This window comes from Macrotis lagotis, chromosome 5, assembly GCF_037893015.1.
Source record: "Macrotis lagotis isolate mMagLag1 chromosome 5, bilby.v1.9.chrom.fasta, whole genome shotgun sequence".
Classification (NCBI taxonomy): domain Eukaryota; kingdom Metazoa; phylum Chordata; class Mammalia; order Peramelemorphia; family Peramelidae; genus Macrotis; species Macrotis lagotis.
In genome coordinates, this window is record NC_133662.1 from 229,162,786 (window position 1) to 229,185,700 (window position 22,915).

Genomic DNA, 22,915 nt, shown 5'->3' on the forward strand with positions numbered 1-22,915 from the left:
GTCCTGCGATGCCCGCCCCTCGACAGGCTCCGCCTTCCGGTCGGTGGGGGCGCCCGCCTCCGCCGCGGACCATCTGGGGCGAGCCGGAGGCCGAGGCTGCGCCGGCGGGGTCTGAGCCCAGGCGGCCGCCGTCGCCGGGACCGGAACACCGCGAGGGCCGGCCATCCGGCGTCCGTCCCGCTTTGCGTTCCCCCTCTCACCACTCCTTCCCCCCGACCCCCGCTCCAGCCTGCTTTTCCCTCCTCCGCTGAGCTGGGGCTTCCCTCGCAGTCCTGGCCGCTGCCGGCCCCGAGGCGTGAGTCTGCGTGGTGGGGAGGGGCGGTTGTGGGGCCAGCGGGGGCCGCCGGGGACCGGGGGAGGAATGGGGAGTGGAGCAGTTGGGGACTGAAGAGGTAACTCCGGCCGGGAGCGGGCCCGGGGCTCCCCTCGCGCAGGGCCCGCCCAGGGCCTGGGCCGGGGGCGGCTGGAGAGGGCGCGTGGCCGGGGGCTGCGGGCGGGAGGCGGCTGAGCCCTGGGGGGCGGGGAGCCGGGCAGCCACGTGACTGCTCATCCCAAACTCTTTAATCGTGCCTGGGTCCCCTGCAGCGGCAGACATGCTGGCCTGGCCTGGGGGGCCCCGTGGCCGGGCCCGGCCGCTTCCCGCCACGCCTCAGCCCGCTTCTCTAATGCTGGAGTTGTTACATTTCGGGGAGGTGCAACATCGTTTTCGTCCTGGCCAGTCTGGGGCCGTAGAATCAGAAGTCGGGCCCTAGCACGCTTTGGGGGGAGGGGAATAATTATCAATGAAAAACGTTCCAGAAAGTTACCCCTGTGCCTCCAAACAGGAAAGCGTCCTCCAAAAATTATCTTTCCACCATAGGAGGCATGTGCTAGGAGGAAGCTTATTAGTTAGGCGCCTCTGGGTGTAGTAGAGGCTTCGGATAATGTAAAAGTTGCAAGGCTTTTGCAATTGTTACCATAATTAAAAAAGAGACCGAAATAGCAACCTGATGATCCCATCCCCGCCTTCGCCTGTGAAAACAGCTTATCCTGATTATACCTCCCTTGTTTTTCTTATTGACCTGATTGGGCACTAAAGAACAGGCTTCACAGAAAAATCAGCCTTTTTGGTAATGGAATGTATCCTTTCTTTAACTGAACGTGGGGGCGGCTTGGTGGAGTCAGGAAGACCCGAGTTCCGACCTCAGACACTTCATTACTTAGCTGGGTGGCCTTGGGTAAGCCACTTAATACCATTGCCTTGCAAAAACCTGAAAAGAAAAGAACTGAATGTGGACCTCCTACCCCTCAGAAATAGCAGCAATTGGTATTCATTGGTTTATTTGTAGAAACTTAGATTCCGATATGAATTTTTTTTTCTGAACCTGTGATTTCTTGCATACTGAATTGCAGCTCCTTTAAAGTCTTATGGAGTTGCCTGGATATCTGATTTGTCTGCGACCATACAACCCTATATATGGTCTTTTGAACTCCAAAGACTACTTAGATATAAATACTGGTGTATGTGTGTACATGCACATACATACATAGACTGTAGACTAATGCATAGTTACTTAACTTCTCTTTGCCTCAATTTCCTCAACTAATGGCACCTACCTCGCAGGAACAAATGAGAATATTTGTAAAAGTGCTTAACACAATGCTAAGCTTTGTGCTTAACAGAAATGCTAACTCCTCTCTTTTATGCTTCATTAGTAAAAATAGATATTTTTGTAATCTATAGGACTGTGCTCCTAATACACTTTCATCCTAGTTTACCAGTTACTACTAGGGAACAAATACCTCTTGTGCAGGAAATAGCATAATATTCACAATTAAATATATTTGAATTATCAGAGGACAGAGCAGAAGCATGGATTTCCCAGGGTTTTTTTTAAATGTTATTTTATTATTTTCAAATTATATGCCAAGAGTTTTCAACATTCATCTTTTTTGTAAGATTTTGAATTCCACATTTTTTTCCTTCCGCCCTCCCCATGGCAGCTAGTAATCTGATAGAGGTTATACACGTATAACCATGCCATTTAAGTCATGCTGTGAAAAGAGAATCAGAACTAAAGGGGGGAAAGCGATGAGAAAAAGTAAAAACAAAAACCAAGTTTTAAAAAGTAAAAATAGTATACTTTGGTCTTCATTCAGACTCCCCTAATTTTTACTCTGGCTATGCATGGCATTTTCTATTACAAGTCTTTTGAGAGTTGTCCTTGATCACTGAACTGCTAAGAGCAGCTAAGTTCATCATAGTCTTCATACAAAGTTGCTGTTAATGTGTACAATGTTCCCCTTGTTCTGCTCACTTCACTCAGCATTAATTCTTGTAAGTCTTTCCAGGCTTTTGTGGAGTCCAACTGCTTATTATTTCTAGCAGCATTATTTCATCACATTCATATACCACAATTTGTTGTTCAGCCTTTCTCCCATTGATGCATATCCCCTCATTTTCCAATTCTTTGCCACTACAAAAAAAGAGTTGCAATGAATATTTTTGCCTATATGGGTCTTTTTCCTCTTTTTAATGATCTCTTTGGAAAACAGAACCAGTAGTGGTATTGTTGGGTCAAAGTTTTATTATTGTTCTTCAAGTGGAATTCCAAATTGCCCTCCAGAACAGTTGGATCACTTCACTCTGCCAGCATTGTAATAGTTCCAGTTTTCCCATGTCCATTGATTTCCCAGTTTATTTTAGAGTTTTCTTTTTTTGTCCTGCACAGTGAACCTCAGGCATGACCTCCTTTCCTGGGCGTTTTGGTTTGGGTGCTGCTGCAGCAACTGGGATGGAACCTCAAGAGATTGCTGAACTACAGCAGGCTGTGGTGGAGGAGCTGGGCATCTCCATGGAAGAACTTCGACAGTTTATTGATGAGGAACTGGATAAGATGGACTGTGTGAAGCAGCGCAAGAAACAGCTGGCTGAGCTAGAAACCTGGGTGGTGCAGAAAGAGTCTGAAGTCGCCCATGTTGATGAGCTCTTTGATGAAGCATCCAGGTCAGGACCAAGTGGATGGGGGGGGATGGGAGGAGTAGATGTCAGCCTGTTGAAAAGCGTCTTAGTGGTCAGTTATTTAAATAGTTACTGACCTGTTCTCTAAGAGTTTGTGATCTAAGACAAGACTCACTGAAATACATAATTATGTATAGGGTACTCAGGTATTAATTCTAAAAACAAAAGAACTTTTAGTGACCTGAAATAGCCTTTGATTATTTCCATGCTTTTAGGCAGGACTAAGTATATTATAGGTATGGTGGCCTTGGATAGCTTCATAATTTGGTGGAGATCAAAGAAGATAGCTATGAAAATTTGTTTTCCATCTTTTGTGTCATTCAAGCATCTCATTTAGTACAGTTGGTTCTTTATCTATAAATGCTTTTTTTTTTTTAACAATTTGTACAAATGAGTTACAAGAAATTCCAAGTCCAAAGCTTCAGTTTCTGATTCTCCATTTTTATCCCAATTCTAGCACACCTGCCCTTTGTTCTCCAGTTTAGATTATCAGGTGAATGACTTGATCTGAGCAAAGGCTTTCTTTGATCAGGTGTATTGTAAATACTTTGCTGAATTCCAGTGTCTACTTCATCCTCTTCCCCCTACCACATCAGTCTACCCGTGATGTTGTCCATGGCATCTTTATTGGAACTCAGAACATTTTCCAATAGAAACAACAAATGGTGCTAAGGTATACTTGAAATAGACATATTAGTTCCCTGCTTCAGCTACATTAGTTAAATGAACTTTATTGAATTAATAATCTGTGATAGAAAGAGTACTGGACTTGATGTCAAGAGATCTGGGTCCATTTCTTTGCTCTGACATTTTTTGACTGTGTAATCTTGAGTAAACCACTTAGATATAAATTGTAAAAACACCATATAAACTGTATACATGACCTGTGAAAGCTTAAAAACCATTTGTAATAATGTCCAGCATTTGTATAGTGCTTTAAAGGTCTCAAAGAGATTTACATTTAATCATTGTTTCTATGAGAAAATGCCTTCTGAAATGGTAGGTAATTCTTTAAGGACTCCCTCTCTCCTACTCTTGCTGGCTTTGACCCTTTTACCCATCTGTGTCTCAATGCCAGGGCAGTGACTAACTGTGAATCTCTGGTGAAGGATTTCTACTCCAAACTGGGGCTACAGTATCGAGAGAGCAGCTCTGAAGATGAAGCCTCTAAACCGACAGAAGTAATTGAGATTCCCGATGAGGATGATGATGTCCTCAGTGTTGATTCAGGTGAGGGACAGGGGCTAGGAAAAAGAGGTCTAGGAGTTATGGTGAAAGCAAATAAAGGATACCCCTGTTTACATTTCATCTTTTAACTCTGTTTAATCTTTCCTATGAATTCCAGTTATATAGATATTTGTTTAGGTCTTCCTGCCTTTTGGGGGGGAGGGGGCTGAATCAAAAAATACTGCAAAGAGAAAGTTACCATCTTGAAAGAGCTTACATTCAATTAGAGGGATTAAACAACTAAGTCTTTAAGGAGGAGAGTTGAAGTTGTGTAAATGAATGAGTGAATTGATGAAAAAGCATTGAGAAGAGAACTAGGAATTGACGAGTTCAAATCAGAGGAACTAAAAGAAAAAACTGAATTAGAGAAGTAGGCAAACCAGAGTAATGTGTCATTGGGAATCAGGGAAAGAAAAAGTAAATACAAGTTTTCAAGAGTAGAAGCTATTCCAGAGAAGGTAAGGAGAATGAGAATGGTTACAAGGATGCTTGATTCTGTATCTGGGGTATTCATTTTGGGGTGGGGTTAGCAAGGCAATGGGGTTAAGGGACTTGCCCACAGTCACACAACTAGGTAATTATTATGTGTCTGAGCCCGAATTTGAACCCTGACTCTGGGCCGGTGCTCTACATAGCTGCCCCGGTATTCATTTTCAAGAGGAAAATTTAGTGTATTTGGAAGTAGGAACCAAACAACAAGGGGGGGGTTAAGCATATAATGAAGTGGAAGTAATGAATTCAAACCCTTTGAAAAGTTTAACATAATGGAAGAATAACATATGATTGGGTAGTCAGTAGTGATGAATAGGAAGAATGAGTAGAAACCTAGGGATTCAGCACCAAAGTGAGATAGTCCCTGCCCTCACGGAATTCCCTTTCTAACATTTTTATATGAGCAAATTCATAGAGAAGTAAACATAATTAAAGTGACCTCATCTCAAAGTTATCATTATAATGACCCATCTGAGAAGAGCAGGTGGTGAAGTCTGCTTGGCAGCTACAGAGTGAATGAATGGCACAGAATGCTTCATATACTGGCCCACAAAGTCAGTTGTGTTTAATTTGCAGTTTTTTCTTCGTTACAAGCGATAGTTCACTGCTAGCGGGTCACATCCAGAAATGACCAAAACATAAAAACAAAAGATATAAATAACAAATTTTTTTTTTTTTAGTTTTTGCAAGGCAAAGGGTGTTAAGTGACTTGCCCAAGGTCATACAGCTAGGTAAGTATTAAGTGTCTGAGTCTGGATTTGAACTCAGGTCTTCCTGACTCCAGAGTTAGTGCTCCAGCCACTGTGCCACTCGGCTGCTCCTTAATGATTAATTCCTAAGGAGAGGTATAGACAATGAACATTGTTAAAATGCAAAGAAAAGGACTCTTATTTCAAACTGGAGAAGTAGGGCATGTTTCATGGAATAAGTAGAAATTGTTCCACCCTGATCAGTGAGTAGTATTTAGATGGTTATGGAGAAAGCAAAGGAAGGCATTTTGAGTCAGAAAAATATGATGTGTGAATACAAAATTTGAGAGGGCAAATGGCAATCACTAAAAGTCTTTTGGATGAAGCAAATGCTTTGTGTAGGAGTCAGCAGTAAAAGAGGAGACACTGCATCACATAGCTGAGGAGCAGCACAGGGGTTCCTATGGATAAGCAGGGTCTGACACAAATGAAAAGTTGACCAAAATAAAGGCTCCAATCTGTAGTCCTGGCACAGGCATAGCACCACTGCCATGGCTCCCAGTTCTCAGAACCCTGTTCCTGCACCTCTTTTCCACACTCAGCCCCTTCTCCCTTGGCTTCTAGTTATTGGTCTGTCCTTCGCCTCAGACTGTAAGGTCCATGAGAGCAAGGCCTATGAGGTATCATCCAAATAAATGTTTACATTTCAGTGAATTGGCAATTAATTGTGTTAGAACCAATTGCAAAGAAATAGAAAAGAACTTTAGTAGCCATTACACCCACAGCTTGGTTCCGTGTGCTAATACAGAAATTTTACATTCCCTTTGAGATCCTGTTCCTTAGAATCCTCATCAGGTATCTTAATCTTTCAAGAACCAAGATATAGTCTAGAAACTCCTAAATGGGAAAGGCAGTCAATCTACAAGCATTTTATATAATGTGCCAGACTCTGCTAAACTGGGCTAAACTTTAAAATGACACATCTATTTGCTGATGGGCTTGTGTTAACCCCCTGGATTTAAAGCCCTCCAACTTCTGTCCCCTTCTGTAACATCTTTGGGCAACTCCTCAGAATCTGTTAAGTACCTACTATGTGCAGAGCAGATTCAAACATAGGACATGGTCCTGCCTTCAATGAGCACGTGTATATAATTATACAATACTGTGACATTAATGTGCAGTCACTATAGAACAAAGTAGAAAAGGAGATAAAAAGTGCTTTTGGAGATTGGAAGAAGAGAAAAGTAAATTTCTTAACTGGAGAAGCATTGAAAAGTTCTCAGAAATGGCAGTATTTGCTGCTCTGGAGCTTGGTAGAGTAGAAAGAATAGAGGATTCATTCAGAGGACCAGAGATCAGATCCTAACTCTGCTGCTTTATTACTTGAATAATACAGGATAAGTCATACAACCTTCTTGGACTTCAGTTTTATAGATAATCACTAGGCTGTCTAGCTCTAAATCTTTGAGCCTATAACCTGAAATTGGCATCCTATTGGGTTTTTTTGTTTGTTTTTGCAAGACAATGGGGTTAAGTGACTTGCCCAAGGTCACACAGCTAGGTGATTTTTAAGTATCTGAGGCTGGATTTTTGCAACCTAGCTTCCTCTGGCATAGTGTTTTAATAGCTGAAGATGTGTTCAAAGCAACAGCCTGGAGAGGAGAACATTCTAGACCCAAGTAGGAGATTAGGAATTCTTTTTTAGCTGAAATGTAGTACATGTGGACAGGAACAGTGTGTGATAATGCTAGAGAGACATTAAGTCAAAAGGGATAGACAATTGGGAGCTGTTATCTCTTTTAAAGCCCTTCTCCAGAGCCTCAGCCTGGCAGGAAGGAGACCCAGGTTTCTCAGAGGGATCTTGATCTCTGAAATATTAAATCTGAATGGTTTTGAGTGGAGGAGTGATATCATATCTGCAGTAGAAAGAGAAGGTGAGGAGATGCTGTAAGTAAGGAGACCAGTTAGGAGCCATTTGTCATAACTCAGGGAGGTAGTAATGAACTTATGATAAGTTGGCAGTAGCAAAAATAGAAAAGGGGGCAAACCTAAAACTGTTTTGAGGGTATGATTAGCACAATTTGGTAATTGAATGTTGGTAGCAAGTAAGAATCAAAGGAAAAAACTGACATTTTTGAGGCTGCATAACTGGGTAAATGGCTATGTCATTGGCAGAAATGGACAATGGAGATGAGTCCATTTGAAGGGAAAAGATGTCTAATAGGGATATGGGGAGAGCTTTTAAGAACTTGAGAGGAGGAACCAGAAAAGTATTGGTCAGACCATGAGAATCAGAAAGCATCACCTCACAGAATTCAGCAGGTGAAAGAATCCCTGGGAGAATGGTATCCTATGTCAGAATTGAAGACTGACAAAAGAGAATGCAGTGAGAAAGGAGGTATTTGGTGACCTTTGGTAGCATAGTTTCTCTTAACTATTGAGATTGGAAACTGAGGAGCAAATGGGTAATTAAGCTTAGTTTTTTAATTTATAGGAAATGTAATTGTAAGGATATCTTTCTTTTAAACCCACAGGTGATGCAGGTAATAGAACCCCAAAGGACCAGAAGGTGAGTTAACTGGAGGGAAAGAGAGAAGAGTGTTAAAGAAGGTATTAGGACAGGGTTCTCAGTGCCATTTAGTGCCTGCTGTTTGGGAAACCTGTTCCAGACACTTTAGAGATCAAAGAAACTCTTGATAGTAGAAGTTGGATAGACAGCACTCAAACTCATGGAAATGACCAAAGAAGGATGACAGATAGACACTTGAAAGATATGTTGACTGTATAAGTACTAGACAGTCAACCACATTTATTAAGTGTTTACTACAAAGGAAGGCAAAAACATAGTCCAAGCTCTAAGGAATTCCCATTCCAACTTGAGGGAGAGACAGCATGCAAATAACTATGTACATACAAGATAGAGTGACTAGAAGTTCTTGGAGTACTAGCAGTGGGAGGAACTGGCTAAGACTTTGTGTAAATGTGGGTTTTGAGCTCGGGCTTGAAGAAAGCCAGGAGTGAGGAGTCAGGAAGAAATGCAAAATTAAGGAGTGATGAGAATCAAGGTAAATCAGGGAAAGTTTCCTAAAAGAACTGAATTTTGAGCCAGGTTTGGGAGCAGAAGCATGTGTTGCCAAGAAGTTGGCCACTACAGTTCAATCTGTTTGAAAGGCAAGCTAGTTCTGTACCTAAGGAAAAGGCTCTTGCTGATTCCAAGTTTTTGCTTCCCCAATCTCTTATCCTACAGCTCCGAGAAGCTATGGCTGCCCTGAGGAAGTCAGCCCAAGATGTCCAAAAGTTCATGGATGCTGTCAATAAGAAGACTAGTTCCCAGGATCTGAACAAAGGTCAGATTCATGGGATGCTAGAGAAAGCTGTGTAAAGATCGTCTTATAACTGGTGTCATCTTCTTTCTTGAGAGCTTTGAAGATACTGGTAGCTTGACACTTCTTGTTTGTGATCCAGTTAAAACCATTTCCTTATAGCATTGCTTTTATTGGCATTAGTCAAGTCATCTCACAATCTGGTCCAGCTCTTTTTTCCTGTAGTTGTTTTTCAGCTTTGGCACTATTCATCTGGCTTATGGCTCACTTAGATTCATGGGTTCTCCCTTTATTCACCTCCTGCAACTTGACCATTGCTATTTTGCAAAAGCCTGAAAACCTTCTCTAGTTGGAGGGGTGACTAGAAAAAAGAGCCCTGTTAGAAGGAAGACATGTAGAAACTTTGGATGAGATTTATTTCTAGGTTTTGACTTTCTGCTATTTCTTTATGCAATTCTTAGTGGGTCAGTGGACCCCAGATAAATTAACGCCTGCATAGAAGCAAGCTCCAACCAATATAAACAGTAAGGAAACCAAAGAACAGGGTTCTCTTACTCCTAGCACTTTTTTATAGCTTATCCCAAAGACAAGATATCTAGCAGTTTGGTGTTGTAGTATCCCCAAGTCATGGAATCAGGAGGTCCTGAGTTTGAATCCTCTAATACTGAGTAGCTGTAGGCAACTTATTTCACTTTGGAGTCTATTTCCTCATCTGTCATAGGGAGATAATTGCAGCACTAACTTTACAGGTTGTTGAGTTTCAAATGAGATGGAAGATCTTTTATGACTATTATTGTCCCATTTGTCGGTTCTTCCCCAGGACCCTTGGGTCAGGTACCTGTTGAATTGAGTAAAGACGGTGACCTAGTTGTCAGCATGAGAATCCTGGGCAAGAAAAGGACAAAGACATGGCACAAGGGAACCCTCATTGCCATCCAGACCGTTGGTATGTATGGCCTAGGGAGAAGATATCCTGTGGACTTCTGTCCCCTTATTTAGGCAGTTGGTCCCTGGCCCTCTTGGGCATCCTTTGATCCTCTTTTTAGTGGCTTTCAAGCCTCCTTGTTGCCTTTCACATCAAATCTAAATATCTAATTGTGGTCTCCAAGACACTTGAACTAACTAATGAGATCCCTTTACTTTTTTTTGCTTTACTTGTCTGTATGCCTTCTTGAGTCCCCTGAGCTTTCATTTGGATCCTGTCATTGTTATTATTCCACTTCAAGCTCTCCTTTCTGCAAGTCCTGAGCTGTTGCCATGCAATTTTTCTTATGTTAATTTTTCTCATATCTCTAGTATCCAGTCAAAATAGATAATTGGGGTGATTTGGCTTTTCAGAGTGTATTCTTAGGCATGTGTCCTATGTATGTTCTCTCTCCTGTTTGTTCCTCTAGGCAGACGCTATTTTGCCCTGTTAGCAGTAGAAGTCCTGGAATACAGGCATTGATTATTTCTTCTCTTTCTTTATCTCTCTGTTCAGAAGTAAGCACAGGGTTGTGGGTGTGAAGAATTGGCAAAGTGGTGAATGGTAGAGTATTTATTAAATTTGGACTCAAAAGACTTGAGTTTAGATATAGTCTTTTCCATGCCTTGCAAAGCTAAGGCTACTTTGCAAACTTAGGCAAATCACTCAATCTGATTAGGCTTCAGTTTTTATTTAATACGTAAAATGAAAGGGATATAGGAAAATACATATCTTATGTATAATTTGTGAAATGACAATTATATTTATGCCTTTCTTCCTTATCTAGGAGCTGGGAGAAAGTTCAAAGTAAAATTTGACAACAAAGGGAAGAGCCTATTGTCTGGGAACCATATTGCCTATGACTACCACCCTCCAGCAGACAAGTTGTATGTAGGCAGTCGTGTGGTGGCCAAGTATAAGGATGGGAATCAGGTCTGGCTCTATGCTGGCATCGTTGCTGAGACTCCAAATGTCAAGAACAAGCTCAGGTACTGGGAGAAGGGATTATAGAAAGAAACTAGCAGCTGATAGCATCCTCTAAGAAATTTCTAGCTTTCTATACTGACTACATTCTCAATTTTCTTTGATTATTTTTTCCTTAAGTATTTTATTTATTTGTCTTTCCAACTACATGCAATGGTAGCTTTTACCAATCGTTTTTTTTTTCAAGGTGTTTTGCATTTCACAATTTTTCACCCTCCTCTTCCCTCCCCCTGGCAGAAAGAAATCTGATATAGGCTAAGCATAGATCTATATTGATATATTGAACATGATCCAAATACAAAAAAGAAAACTTTAGAAAAAAATGACACTACATAAGACAACTTTTTAAAATTGAAGATAATAAGTTTTGGTCTTCATTTAAACTCCACTGTTCCTTCTCTAGATATGAATGATATTTTCCATCTCAAGTTTTTTAAAATTGTCTTTGATTATTGTTCTGCTGAAATGAACAAGTTCATCATGGTTGATCATCATCCTATGCTATTGTTATTGTGTAGAATGTTCTTCTAGTTCTGCTCATTTCACTCAGCATTAATTCTTGCAAGTCTTTCCAGGCTTGTCTAAAATACTGTCCCTCATGATTCCTTATAGAACATTAATGTTCCAACACATACATATACTACAATTTGTTCACCCATTCCCTACTTGATGGGCATCCCCTCAATTTCCAATTCTTTGCCTCTACAAAAATTGCTTCACTGAAAATTTTTGTTCTTATCTTTGATTCTTCTAATAAAAGCTCAAACCACATGACATAGGCCAGCCAGTCCATTTTTCATCTTAAAGTTACAGGGATGATTCTCCCCTTTTCCCTAATCCCTATTGGATTTATCTTTCAAGCCTTAAGAAAATAGGAGAGCCATAGAAATTCAAAACTAAAAAAAATTGGTATAAAAACCAATTAAATGAATATTAGCTAATTTGATTAAAAAGAAAAAAATCAAATTACCATTATCAAAAATGAAAAGTAAAGAATAAAAGAGGGGCAGCTAGGTTACCCAGTGGATAGGGCACCTGCCCTGGAGTCAGGAGTACCTGAGTTCAAATTTGGCCTCAGACACTTAATTACTTAGCTGTGTGACCTTGGTCAAGCTGCTTAACCCCATTTGCCTTGCAAAAGCCTTTAAAAGAAACAAGAAATTTTGTTTCCAACTCTGTGCCAATAAACCAATAACTTAAATGAAAAAAAAACAAGGAATAGAGAATTAGACAAATTTGCAAACCACCCCCACACCCTGGACCAAATGAATTTAAAAGGGAATTCTATTAAGTATTCAATGAACAATTAATTTGAATTTTTTCAAACTTTGCGAAAATAAGCAAAGGATATGATTCCTTCTATGACACAAATATACTCTTGATAACTAAGAAAAATCAAAACAAGTGATAGAAAATTGAAGTTTAAATGAAGTATTAGCAAAGAGGCTACAGCAACACATGAAAAAGAGGTTATACACTGGCCACAAGCACACCTGACCATAATAATAAAAGAGACACTGAATCAAATCAATAGATGACAAAAAAGCTTTTGACAAAAGCAGCCCCCATTTCTGTTGAAAACTAGAAGACATAGCAACAAGACAATTTCCTTAATGTGATAAATTGTATAGCAAAGAACCAGCATTATGTGTAATACATATAAAGTAGAGATATTTCTAGCAAAATTAGGGATGAGGCAAGGATGGTCTTCATCACTGCTTCTATTGGACGTCATGCTAGAAATGAGATGACCAGTTTTTTTGCAGATGAGATGGTGGACTTGAAGATCTCTAGAAAGTCAACTGAAAACTAAAATAATAACTTCAGCAAAGATAAATCAGTACAAATGATCAACATTTCTATACAATACCAATAAATTACAACAGAAAGGAAGGCATTCCATAACTACAGAATATATAAAATACTATCTAAATTGGTTTACTTACTCAGGGCCATGCCAATCAACTATGAAAGGATTACTGTATAGTATAATTCCAGACAAAAATAATAATGAAGTTAACTAAGGGGGAAATGATCAAGAATCTCAAAAGAAACACTATAAATAAGGGGGAAAGGAAATGGGTCTCCAGTAGCAGTTCTCAAACTATGACATCAAGCAGTAATTATCAAAACAATTTTTACTGAATAAAAATAGTGATCATTCAGTGGAACAGATTAGGACCACAACCTTTAAAAGTAAACAAACCTTGTAGCCTAATGTTTAATAAACTCAAACCCCAATTCTTAAGAACTCACTGTTTGAAAAAACTGTCCAGGTAACCAGACAATAGTTTGACAGAAATTAGTTTTAGACCAGTGCCTTACAGCCTTTAAGAAGATAAGCTCCAGAGGCAGCTAGGTGGCACAGTGGATAGAGCACCGACCCTGGAGTCAGGAGTACCTGAGTTTAAATCCGGCCTCAGACACTTAATAATTACCTAGCTGTGTGATCTTGGGCAAGCCACTTAATCCCATTTGCCTTGCAAAAACCTAAAAAAGAAAAAATTACTTGTCAGATCTATGGATAAAGGAACAGTTCCTGAGCAAACGGATCAAGGGGATCATAGAAAATAAAGTGGACAATTTTGTTCACATAAAATTAATTTTTGCTAGTCAAATCCATTACAAATAAGAGAAACTGAGAAAGATAAGCAAATTTCTCTAATAGAAGATTCATTTCCAAAATTAGAAAAAAAGAAGCAATTCTGAGTTTTTTACATCACACCCATCAGATGCACAGAGTTAATAAAAAAAATGACATGTTGATAGAGCTAAAAGAAAGTGGGTATACTGGTACACTGTTAGCTGTGAATGGATGAAGCCATGATGGAATGGAGTTTGACATTAGGCCTTAAAAGAAAATAAGCTGGGCATAACCTTTGACCCAGTGATATCACTAGAAGGTCTATACTCCAGAGTGGTAAAAGGAGAAGAAAAAGGTCTTATATGTACAAAAATATTTATAGAATTTTTTAGTGGCAAGATGCCCATCAGTTGGAACTGAATACTATTGTGATATAAGAAATTTAAAAAAAGACTATTTCAGAGAAACCTAGTAAGATATATATGAACTGATGCAAAGTGAAGTTAGTTAAATCAGGACAACAGTTTATGCTGTAATAATATCAATATTATTAAACAATTCTGAAAGACATTAGAACTCATTGTGTTGACCAGATATAATTCCAGGATCCTACCAATCTCAGGACAGAAAGTTGATGGATTAATATGCAGAATGAAAAACATTGTTGAATATGGCCAGTGTGGGACTTTGTTTTGACAACTATTCTTATGTGATATAAGGATTTTGTATTTTTTTCCCCCAAAGGAAGATGAAATAGAAGGTGAGGAAAGATAAATGCTTAATTGAAAGTATACATTTTTTTTTAAATAAAAGAATTAGGAATCTCAGGCAGGTGACGTACTGGATACCGGTTAATTATACAGAATAGGAATACAATAAACCAAATAGAAGAAATTGTATGTCATATGTGTGTGTGTTTATAGATGTCCTTGAATAGAGGCTAATGTGCTGAAGGAACTCTCGTTTCCTGAATGAACTGGTTTCACTGTCATGTTTTATTTTTAGGTTTCTCATCTTCTTTGATGATGGCTATGCATCCTATGTCACCCAGTCTGAACTCTATCCCATTTGTAGACCACGTGAGTTTACCTTTCCCTTTCCCATCTTGTGTACCTTCTTCTTAAGAGACATCCTGTATATACCTCTTTATTCATGCCTTATTATGGCATGAATAAAGTGATTCTTCTCTAATCCTATGAAATGGGTATTAGGAGCCAGAATCCTGATGTCACCCTTTGTGAAGGAGGGAGGGATTTCATTGGCTAGATTCTAAAACCCTGTCTTCATAGCCAAAATGTAAGAAATGTTTAATTCTACACTAGTTAGACTGATCCATGTTTGGGAGCTAACTTATTATTTTGATCCTCTTTCTTCCTAATGTTGCATGAAAAAGAAAATGCTAAATGGTTGTTTTATAATATCCTAAATGTGTGAATATGCCCAAGGAAAGCACTTTGCAGGAAACAACCCATTTTTTCTTGATGCACATTCAAATGTTTGGTTGCAGTCAGATTCAAAGATGCTTAAAAGTTTGATTTAAATGTGCTTTTTTTTTTTAATTCCATTTGGACCAATTGTTATTTTCTTGAATTTGCCACCTGGCTACTTTTAAATTCTTTAATGAGAGAAAATCCCTCGGATTTTCCTGAGGGTCATATTCATGTGTATGATGCAAATGAGGTTTATGTGTTCAGGATTTGCATGTCATTTGCTCCTATGAGTTTTGCATATTCTCACAATCTTCTCAGTTTTTAGGTTAGCCTTGTTATGTCCCTTGAAATTGTAATTTCTTTTTCCTTTTTAGAAAATCCGAGTTCTCCATTTCTCATTTCTTCAGCTACCCTTTAACAAGACCTTTTTATCTTTTGAACAGTAAAGAAGACATGGGAGGACATTGAGGACATTTCATGCCGAGACTTCATTGAAGAATATATCACCGCTTACCCCAACCGTCCCATGGTGCTACTTAAGAGTGGGCAGCTCATAAAGACCGAATGGGAAGGCACTTGGTGGAAGTCCCGGGTGGAAGAGGTGGATGGGAGTCTTGTCAAGATCCTCTTCCTGGTATGATCTGCTCCTGGGGTTGTGGGGAGGAGGCTGTGCGTGTAAGAGTAACTGTTTGAGAGAAGTTAAGAAAGGTTAGTTTGTATCCCGCAGAGTCTCCTGTCTCTTCCTTCACTCCCACTTCCAGTCATTTATTGCCAGACTTCATTTCTAATGCTTGATAGCAAGAGTATCTTTGTAAGTTGATATTAAATATTTTCTTGTGTGCCCGAAGTAGGTATAGATTCTGCCATTGGATAACTCAGTCTAACAGAGGAAACATAGGAGAAACAGATAGGAGATAAAAAATAGTAGAGATGTAGTATCATGCAAACTATGTTGATTCTTGTCATTCGTGGGAGTTATGTTCTATAAAGTTGGGGCAAACACTGAATTAATGAATACTAATTCTAATACTACTGAATCATTGCTCCTGGGGAAATGCAGGGTTAGGTTCCTGCATGATTTTTGTCAGATTTACTTGGGCACTCTCTGGAGTGGCCTCATGTAAAGATCAAAGAATTTCCTCTGCCTTTTTTTGGATGCATCATCTTATATTATTGACGCAGCACTATTCATACCTGCATGAAGCTTATCTAGCATATGACCTCAGCTGGGACATGTACATTGCACGAATCCAATTTTTCACTATTGCACCTGTTTATAAATTATCACAAAAGTGCCATTCATATTGGTTTTAGGTTTTAAATAAATTTTAGTAGGTAGGTAAATTCATACAACCAGAGTCTGTCAATAACGAGGATTGACTGTATGTTCTTTGGACAGTCAATGCATAGCGTTGTATGAAATTTTGTGGCATGTGTGGAGGATGGTTTAGATGTCTTGTCTCCCCTTGTAGAGCTTACAGTCTAGGGGTTTTTTAAGCTTTGGTTTTTTTCCCAAGGCCACACAGCTAGGTAATTATTAAGTGTCTGAAGCCGGATTTGAACTCAGGTACTCCTTACTCCAGGCCCGGTGCTCTATCCACTGCGTCACCTAGCCGCCCCTTAGAGCTCACAGTCTAAAGCAGAAACAAGATGGATCAGTAAATAAATCAGTCATTAATGTAATTTATTGATTTCCTCTTGGTTATAGTACTCTGCAGACAATACTGTGGAAAGATAAAAAGGAAAAAAGGGACTTGGATTTTGATGGCTAGGACACATAATTTAGTTTGGAAGGACAAACATGTAAAAAAAACCTAATAATTATTATCAAAAAATGATACAAAAGAATAAATTGACAGTTTATATAAAAATACGAAATTATGATGAAATTATATTTTTGCTCCAATGTGGAACAAAATGTGATGGAAAATGAGAGGAAAAGAGGGACCTTGCAGTGTTGAGGGATTTAGGGATCATCAAAGGAAGTTTCCTCAGAGGAAGCAGCTTTGGTGTGCTCCTCACAAATGACAGGACAGACTCCGGCCTCTCTCCCTTCTCCCCCGACATCAGGATGACAAGCGGTGCGAATGGATCTATCGAGGCTCTACCCGACTAGAACCCATGTTCAGCATGAAGACATCCACAGCTTCCACACTGGAGAAGAAGCAGGGGGGTCAACTCCGGACACGCCCAAACATGGGTATATCTCAGAAGGGCTTCCCCTACACTGGGGAAGAGGGAGGATCACAGAGAGATTCTGTTACAGTGTTATGATCATTTCTCTGCTTTCTTGATTCACCACAACTTTTATTTTTTAAATTGTGGCCACTTTGCTGGTCATTCCATATGCTATGGCATTGTACCCTTTATGAAAACAGCATGTATCTGTGGTGTGTGGACAAGGTTACAAATTGAAGTAATGCGGAATGGAATTTTTTCTTAATGACGGTGGGATTATTGTGAGCATAATCTGATTTGCTGCCTTTTCCACAGTCAATTTTTAAGTCTAGTCTGATTTTTTTTTCCCCATTATTCAGCATGGTTGTACTATCTTGCATACTTTAAAAAAAATTCACCTAAGTAAAATATAATTAAGGAAGTAAATCCAGAATATACAAAATTTCTATTGTATGCCAAAGCACAAAAGGAATACCTTTTACATCATCCGGGCCACTGTTCCCCTAATATTAGAGTGGATAGTAGAGAATTAGAGTAATTCCATCCAATTCATTGCTGAATGTGCTTCTGCTACTTTGCCTTTTTCTTTTACCTGAGAAAGTTGTGGGTACATTATGGAATAAGCATTAATTGACATTAGACAAAGCTAGTCCTGGTCCATATTCTTTGCTTTGCCAGGTGCTGTGAGGAGCAAAGGTCCTGTGGTACAATATACTCAAGATCTCACTGGCACTGGAACCCAGTTCAAGCCCCTGGAACCAGCTCCTTCCACTTCTTTGCCTGCCCCCACCCTGTCTCCTCAGGTGACTGATTTGGAGTGAGTATGATTCCTTCTTGTTCTCCAGCTCATTGGCGCTTACCCCTCCCTTTGTACAATGAAAGCTCTTCTTCAACTCCTTCCTTGTCATGGCCTTCCTTCCATGATCTGCTTTTCTCTTCTCCAGAAGTCTAGAAAGTCAGCTCGCCCAGGCACGAAAGCAGGTGGCCAAAAAGAGCACATCCTTCCGGCTAGGTTCTGTGGGTTCTGGTCATTCATCCCCTACGTCCCCTGGACTTAATGAGGCAGGTCCTGGTGGAAAGTCTGGAGTTGGCCAGACAGTCAGGTGAGATAAATCACAAGCAACTTGATGGTCCCTAAACAGTTTTTGAGCTCATTAGCATCATGGCTTGAGGGTCCATGGTAAAAAATAGGAAAATCTCATTTCTGACTTGGAAGAAGTTTGCTTCAGTGGGGGGAAAAACGTGAAAAAAAAATGGATACCCAAGACACAAACTGCACCAGAAAATGTAGGCATCAATGTTGAGGAATTGGAATGACCGGAGGCAGGACAGTCTGGGTAGACTTCCTGAAGGAAGTCTAGAGCAAGGTTGAGAAGAATAGGTGTACGGTATGGTCAGAAAGGATGGTGTTAGAGGGCAGGGAGCCTCTTCTTTGACTTAGGTGAGTAAAGAGAAGAAATGAAGGCTGGAAAGCAAGTTTGAGATGGGTTGAACCAACCAGGGAATTTCAGGAAACAGGGATGGTCAGACAGGATTTCGTTAAGGGAAATTGATAATGGGGAAATGGGGGGAACAAGATGAGAAAGTTGTATTAGAAAGCAGAGGGACAAAGGACACCTTTTTGGGCTCTAGGGTGTGTGTGTGCTTACTGTACAAAGGTGATTTCGTTGAGTAGAAGCTCTGGATTTGTAACAATCCCATCTCAAACCCTTTCTAACTGGGTCACTTAATCTGTCTTTACCTCAATTTTCTCATTTCTCAAATGGGGATAATAATAGCATCTGGAACCCAAATGTCTTTTGAGATTATATCTGTATAATACTTTGCAAACTTTAAGGCCCACTCAAACTTCTAATTTTAATAGTGATAATAATTCACTTTTCTTTAGTACATTGTATTTGGTAAAGTACTTAGCAGCCACTCTGGGAGGTTAGAATGCTGTGATTGTGTCCCTTAACTTCCTAAAGCGGAACTTCTGAGCCCCTTTCTAATGTCTTCTTTACCCACCTATTTTCTTTCACCAGATTAACACCAGGCTCTGTAGTCCCCGGCCCAATCTTCCCAGCTTTTCATGGCATGCTGGAGCGGGCTCCAGCTGAACCCTCCTATCGGGCCCCAATGGAGAAGCTTTTTTACTTGCCCCATGCCTGTAGCCACACCTGCCTCACTCGAGTGAGACCCGTAAGCAATACACAGTACCGGGGCAAGAACCCCCTCTTGGTTCCTCTGCTCTATGACTTCCGGCGCATGACAGCCCGGCGCCGGGTCAACCGCAAAATGGGCTTTCATGTTATCTATAAGACTCCCTGCGGCCTCTGCCTGCGGACAATGAACGAGATTGAGCGCTACCTCTTTGAGACAAGCTGCGATTTTCTTTTCCTGGAGATGTTCTGTTTGGACCCTTATGTTCTTGTGGATCGGAAATTCCAGCCCTATAAGCCTTTTTACTATATCCTGGACATCACCCATGGTCAGGAGGACGTTCCTCTGTCATGTGTCAATGAGATTGATACTACCCCGCCCCCACAGGTGGCATATAGCAAAGAGAGGATCCCAGGGAAGGGAGTCTTCATCAACACTGCCTGGGAGTTCCTTGTTGGCTGTGACTGCAAAGATGGTTGTCGGGACAAGTGAGTTGGGGGTGGGAGGGGCCTGGCTATTTTTATTTCTCTTTTCTCTTTCTCCTCTCCTTTTTCAGGCTTCTATTTTTCTTCTCTATTTTCCCCTTGTAATTCTTCATTTCTTTCTTTCTCTTCTTCTCCCACTATGACTCTGCTCTAAGGCCTCTTCTGGTTATAGGAAGGTTATAGGATATTTGAACCTGGATTTTTTTTTTTTAATAACTTGTCAAATGCCTGTCTGTCTCTGCTACTTTGCTTCCCTATCATTCGATCTTTATTATTCCTTGATGTTTTATTATGCAGTCTCTGTTCTTTCTGTATGTTTTCATTGTGTGTGTGTCTACCTGTCTCCCCTTCCCTTTAAATTTTATTTCTGTGTGGGAGAATTGTATTCTTTCCCATCACTTATCAATGACTTCTCACGAAAAGTCTTCTAACCTTAGTCATCCATTTCCTTTTATTCTTCATCCAGGTCCAAATGTGCTTGCCACCAGCTGACTATCCAGGCTACAGCCTGTACCCCAGGAGGCCAGGTCAACCCTAACTCTGGCTACCAGAATAAGAGACTAGATGAGTGCCTACCCACAGGGTGAGTGGGAGAAAGGGACTAAGCCTCAGATATGAAGAAAAGGGAGTTGTCATTTTTGTTTTTCTTTATTAACAAGAATTCCAAAGGGAATACAGAAACAGTTGCATTTTTGGTGTTATTTTTAAAGCAAACACATATTAAGTCAAATTATGTTCATTATTATTGTGCCATCATTGAAATGAAATACAAGAATATTATTGAATAATCATTGGAATTTGTTTTGAGGTAAAAGGTGATCTATTTCCTAGCTGTATGATCTTTTATCTTAGCTGGCAAGTGAAATTCTTAGGAATATATTTTGTGGAGTCTGCATCAATATTTGACTGGGGCTTCACCAGTCAAATAACAACAGTGACACTGAGGACCCTGAAAGACCATAGACAGAGTCCTGTACTCTGTATTGGATACAAATGAAATACATAAAATAAATTCCATCTCTTTAAGATACTTATACATAGACATTAAAGCGTATAAAGTTACATATTGCCACTAGCTTTCATACTAAGATGTGAAACAATCATTATCAGGGTAATCAAAGAAGTTTTCTAAGAGAAGAGAGCTGAGCTGGATGTCAAAGGAAGTCAGGGACCGGAATTAGCAGGGAGGCCAATTCCGAATGTGGAAGCAAGGGGCTCACATCCTAGAATTTAAGGGAAATCAGAACTAACAGAAGCTTAGGACTTGGGTATGTACATACCTGTGCTTTGGAATAAGCAAAGAGATTTTAGCTGATGTCAACATTGAAGGGAAGAAAACTTAACTAGTTACAGTAGTTTCTTTTTTTTTTTTTTTGCAAGGCAAATGGGGTTAAGTGGCTTGCCCAAGGCCACATAGCTAGGTAATTACTACTAAGTGTCTGAGACTGGATTTGAACCCAGGTAATCCTGACTCTAGGGCCAGTGCTTTATCCACTGCGCCACCTAGGCACCCCTCAGTTGTTTCTAAGTTATTTGTGGAATTTTCACACACACACAGATCTAGAAGGCTAAGTTCTAGCACTTAGATCTTAATGGTGAGTAATTCTAGCAGTGATGTTGAAAAATCTGAACAATTGCAACAGCTGATTAGCTGATAGCTCTTCACTTAGATATCAACATTAGCCTTTTAGCTACTTCATCTGCTTTAACTTTTAGCAGCTTTGAGGTCTTTAACCATTACATATATTTTAAAATGGAAGCACCTTGGCAATATGGATTTGTAACTGTGATCAATCTTAACACAGGGTATATGAATGTAATAAGCGCTGCAAATGTAACCAGAACATGTGCACAAACCGATTAGTGCAGCACGGGCTTCAAGTGCGACTGCAGCTCTTCAAGACGCAGAACAAGGGCTGGGGCATCCGTTGCTTGGATGACATCGCCAGAGGCTCCTTTGTCTGTATCTATGCAGGTTGGTAGAGTGAGAGAAGGATCATAGACTCTTAGGATTGGAAGGGAGTCAGAGACTGTTAATTCAACCACAAGACTTAAGCAACATTCCTATCAAGCAATCACTTAAGTACATAGACAACGTAGCCATGAAGAGAAAGACTACTGTATTGTCAGACCCACGGAGTGGGGAGTCATGAGGGGCCAAAGCATCTCCTTTTCCAGAGAACATGTGAGTCTGCCTAAGCTGGGTTGCAAAGACTGCTAGACTAGAGAGACTGGAATGCCTCAGAAGACTTAAGACCAGAAAAGGCTAAAACTGGTCAAAGTGAATGAAATAGATGTCAGATAGGACTGCTTAGTACTAGTGAAACCTATTTGAGGAAAGCTAGGATCTTTTGTTTCCCTTTAGAGAGATCTCTTAGAATGAGAGAAACAGTACTTCACTGCATATGGGAAGAGAGACATGATGAAATAGGAAGGGGAGTGGGAACTCAATACGTTAAAATTCAGACTTTCCCAAATCCACATAGGGAGGAAGTCAAATGATGGTTTGTTATTCAGGATAGATGATAGTCTTATGTAAGTGGGTTGGGGGGTTATGACCATGGGAAGAGGGGAAGGAATAGAATGAACTTGCCAAATATGTGTCCCCTTCTTTCTAAGGTGCCTTTCTCCCTCTTTTTTTCTGTCCAGGCAAAATTCTAACTGACGACTTTGCAGACAAGGAGGGTCTTGAAATGGGGGATGAGTATTTTGCAAATCTGGATCATATTGAAAGTGTGGAGAACTTTAAGGAAGGATATGAAAGTGATGCCCCATGCTCCTCTGATAGCAGTGGTGTGGACTTGAAGGACCAAGAGGATGGCAACAGTGGCACTGAGGACCCTGAAGAATCTAATGATGACAGTTCAGATGATAACTTTTGCAAAGATGAGGACTTTAGTACCAGTTCAGTCTGGCGTAGCTATGCCACCCGGCGGCAGACAAGAGGCCAGAAAGAGAATGGGTTATCTGAGACAGCCTCCAAAGACTCCCGCCCCCCAGACTCTGGCACCTCCAATCTTTCTGCTCCCTCAGCTTCCATAGGGGGTTGCAAACCTCCTTCCTCCGAGGACACACCCAAGAACAAAGTGGCCACATGGCTAAGCTGCAACAATGTCAGTGAAGGCAGCTTTGCTGACTCAGATAGCCGCTCCTCCTTCAGGACCAGCGAGGGTGGAGATGGGAGGGCTGGGGGAGGCCGTGGGGATGGAGAGAAGCCTTCCATCTCAGGGTCAGGGGTCAAAGAAGAGGGGGATATCAAGCCACCCAAGAAAGAGGTGAGCCACAATAATTTGTAATCCAGAGACTTTGGATTTCTCTGAGAATAGTGATGATCTTCATACAGTCAACTTTCTGAATTGTCAAGGGGGCTGTATACTTTTTGGATTATTTTTAGCAAATGTTTACTGTATCCATTC

General features: G+C 40.5%; 1 protein-coding gene across 5 annotated transcripts in view; it reads left to right on the forward strand.

Moving 5' to 3' along the window:
* Positions 1-22,915, forward strand: part of SETDB1 (SET domain bifurcated histone lysine methyltransferase 1) — a 26,313-nt gene continuing 3,398 nt past the window's right edge. The window contains exons 1-16 of one of the 5 annotated variants that reach the window (XM_074188760.1): positions 1-295; positions 2,712-2,986; positions 4,080-4,231; positions 7,944-7,978; positions 8,657-8,756; positions 9,553-9,678; positions 10,484-10,685; positions 14,270-14,343; positions 15,138-15,328; positions 16,726-16,894; positions 17,551-17,689; positions 17,820-17,975; positions 18,897-19,502; positions 19,966-20,082; positions 21,305-21,474; positions 22,149-22,774. In XM_074188760.1, the coding sequence (XP_074044861.1) occupies positions 2,724-2,986; positions 4,080-4,231; positions 7,944-7,978; positions 8,657-8,756; positions 9,553-9,678; positions 10,484-10,685; positions 14,270-14,343; positions 15,138-15,328; positions 16,726-16,894; positions 17,551-17,689; positions 17,820-17,975; positions 18,897-19,502; positions 19,966-20,082; positions 21,305-21,474; positions 22,149-22,774 (3,126 nt within the window). In that variant the 5' untranslated portion in view covers positions 1-295; positions 2,712-2,723. Of the gene's footprint in view, positions 296-693; positions 1,218-2,711; positions 2,987-4,079; positions 4,232-7,943; positions 7,979-8,656; positions 8,757-9,552; positions 9,679-10,483; positions 10,686-14,269; positions 14,344-15,137; positions 15,329-16,725; positions 16,895-17,550; positions 17,690-17,816; positions 17,976-18,896; positions 19,503-19,965; positions 20,083-21,304; positions 21,475-22,148; positions 22,775-22,915 lie in introns of those variants that run through there. The other 4 variants (XM_074188758.1, XM_074188762.1, XM_074188761.1 and 1 more) reach the window with 4 other exon arrangements.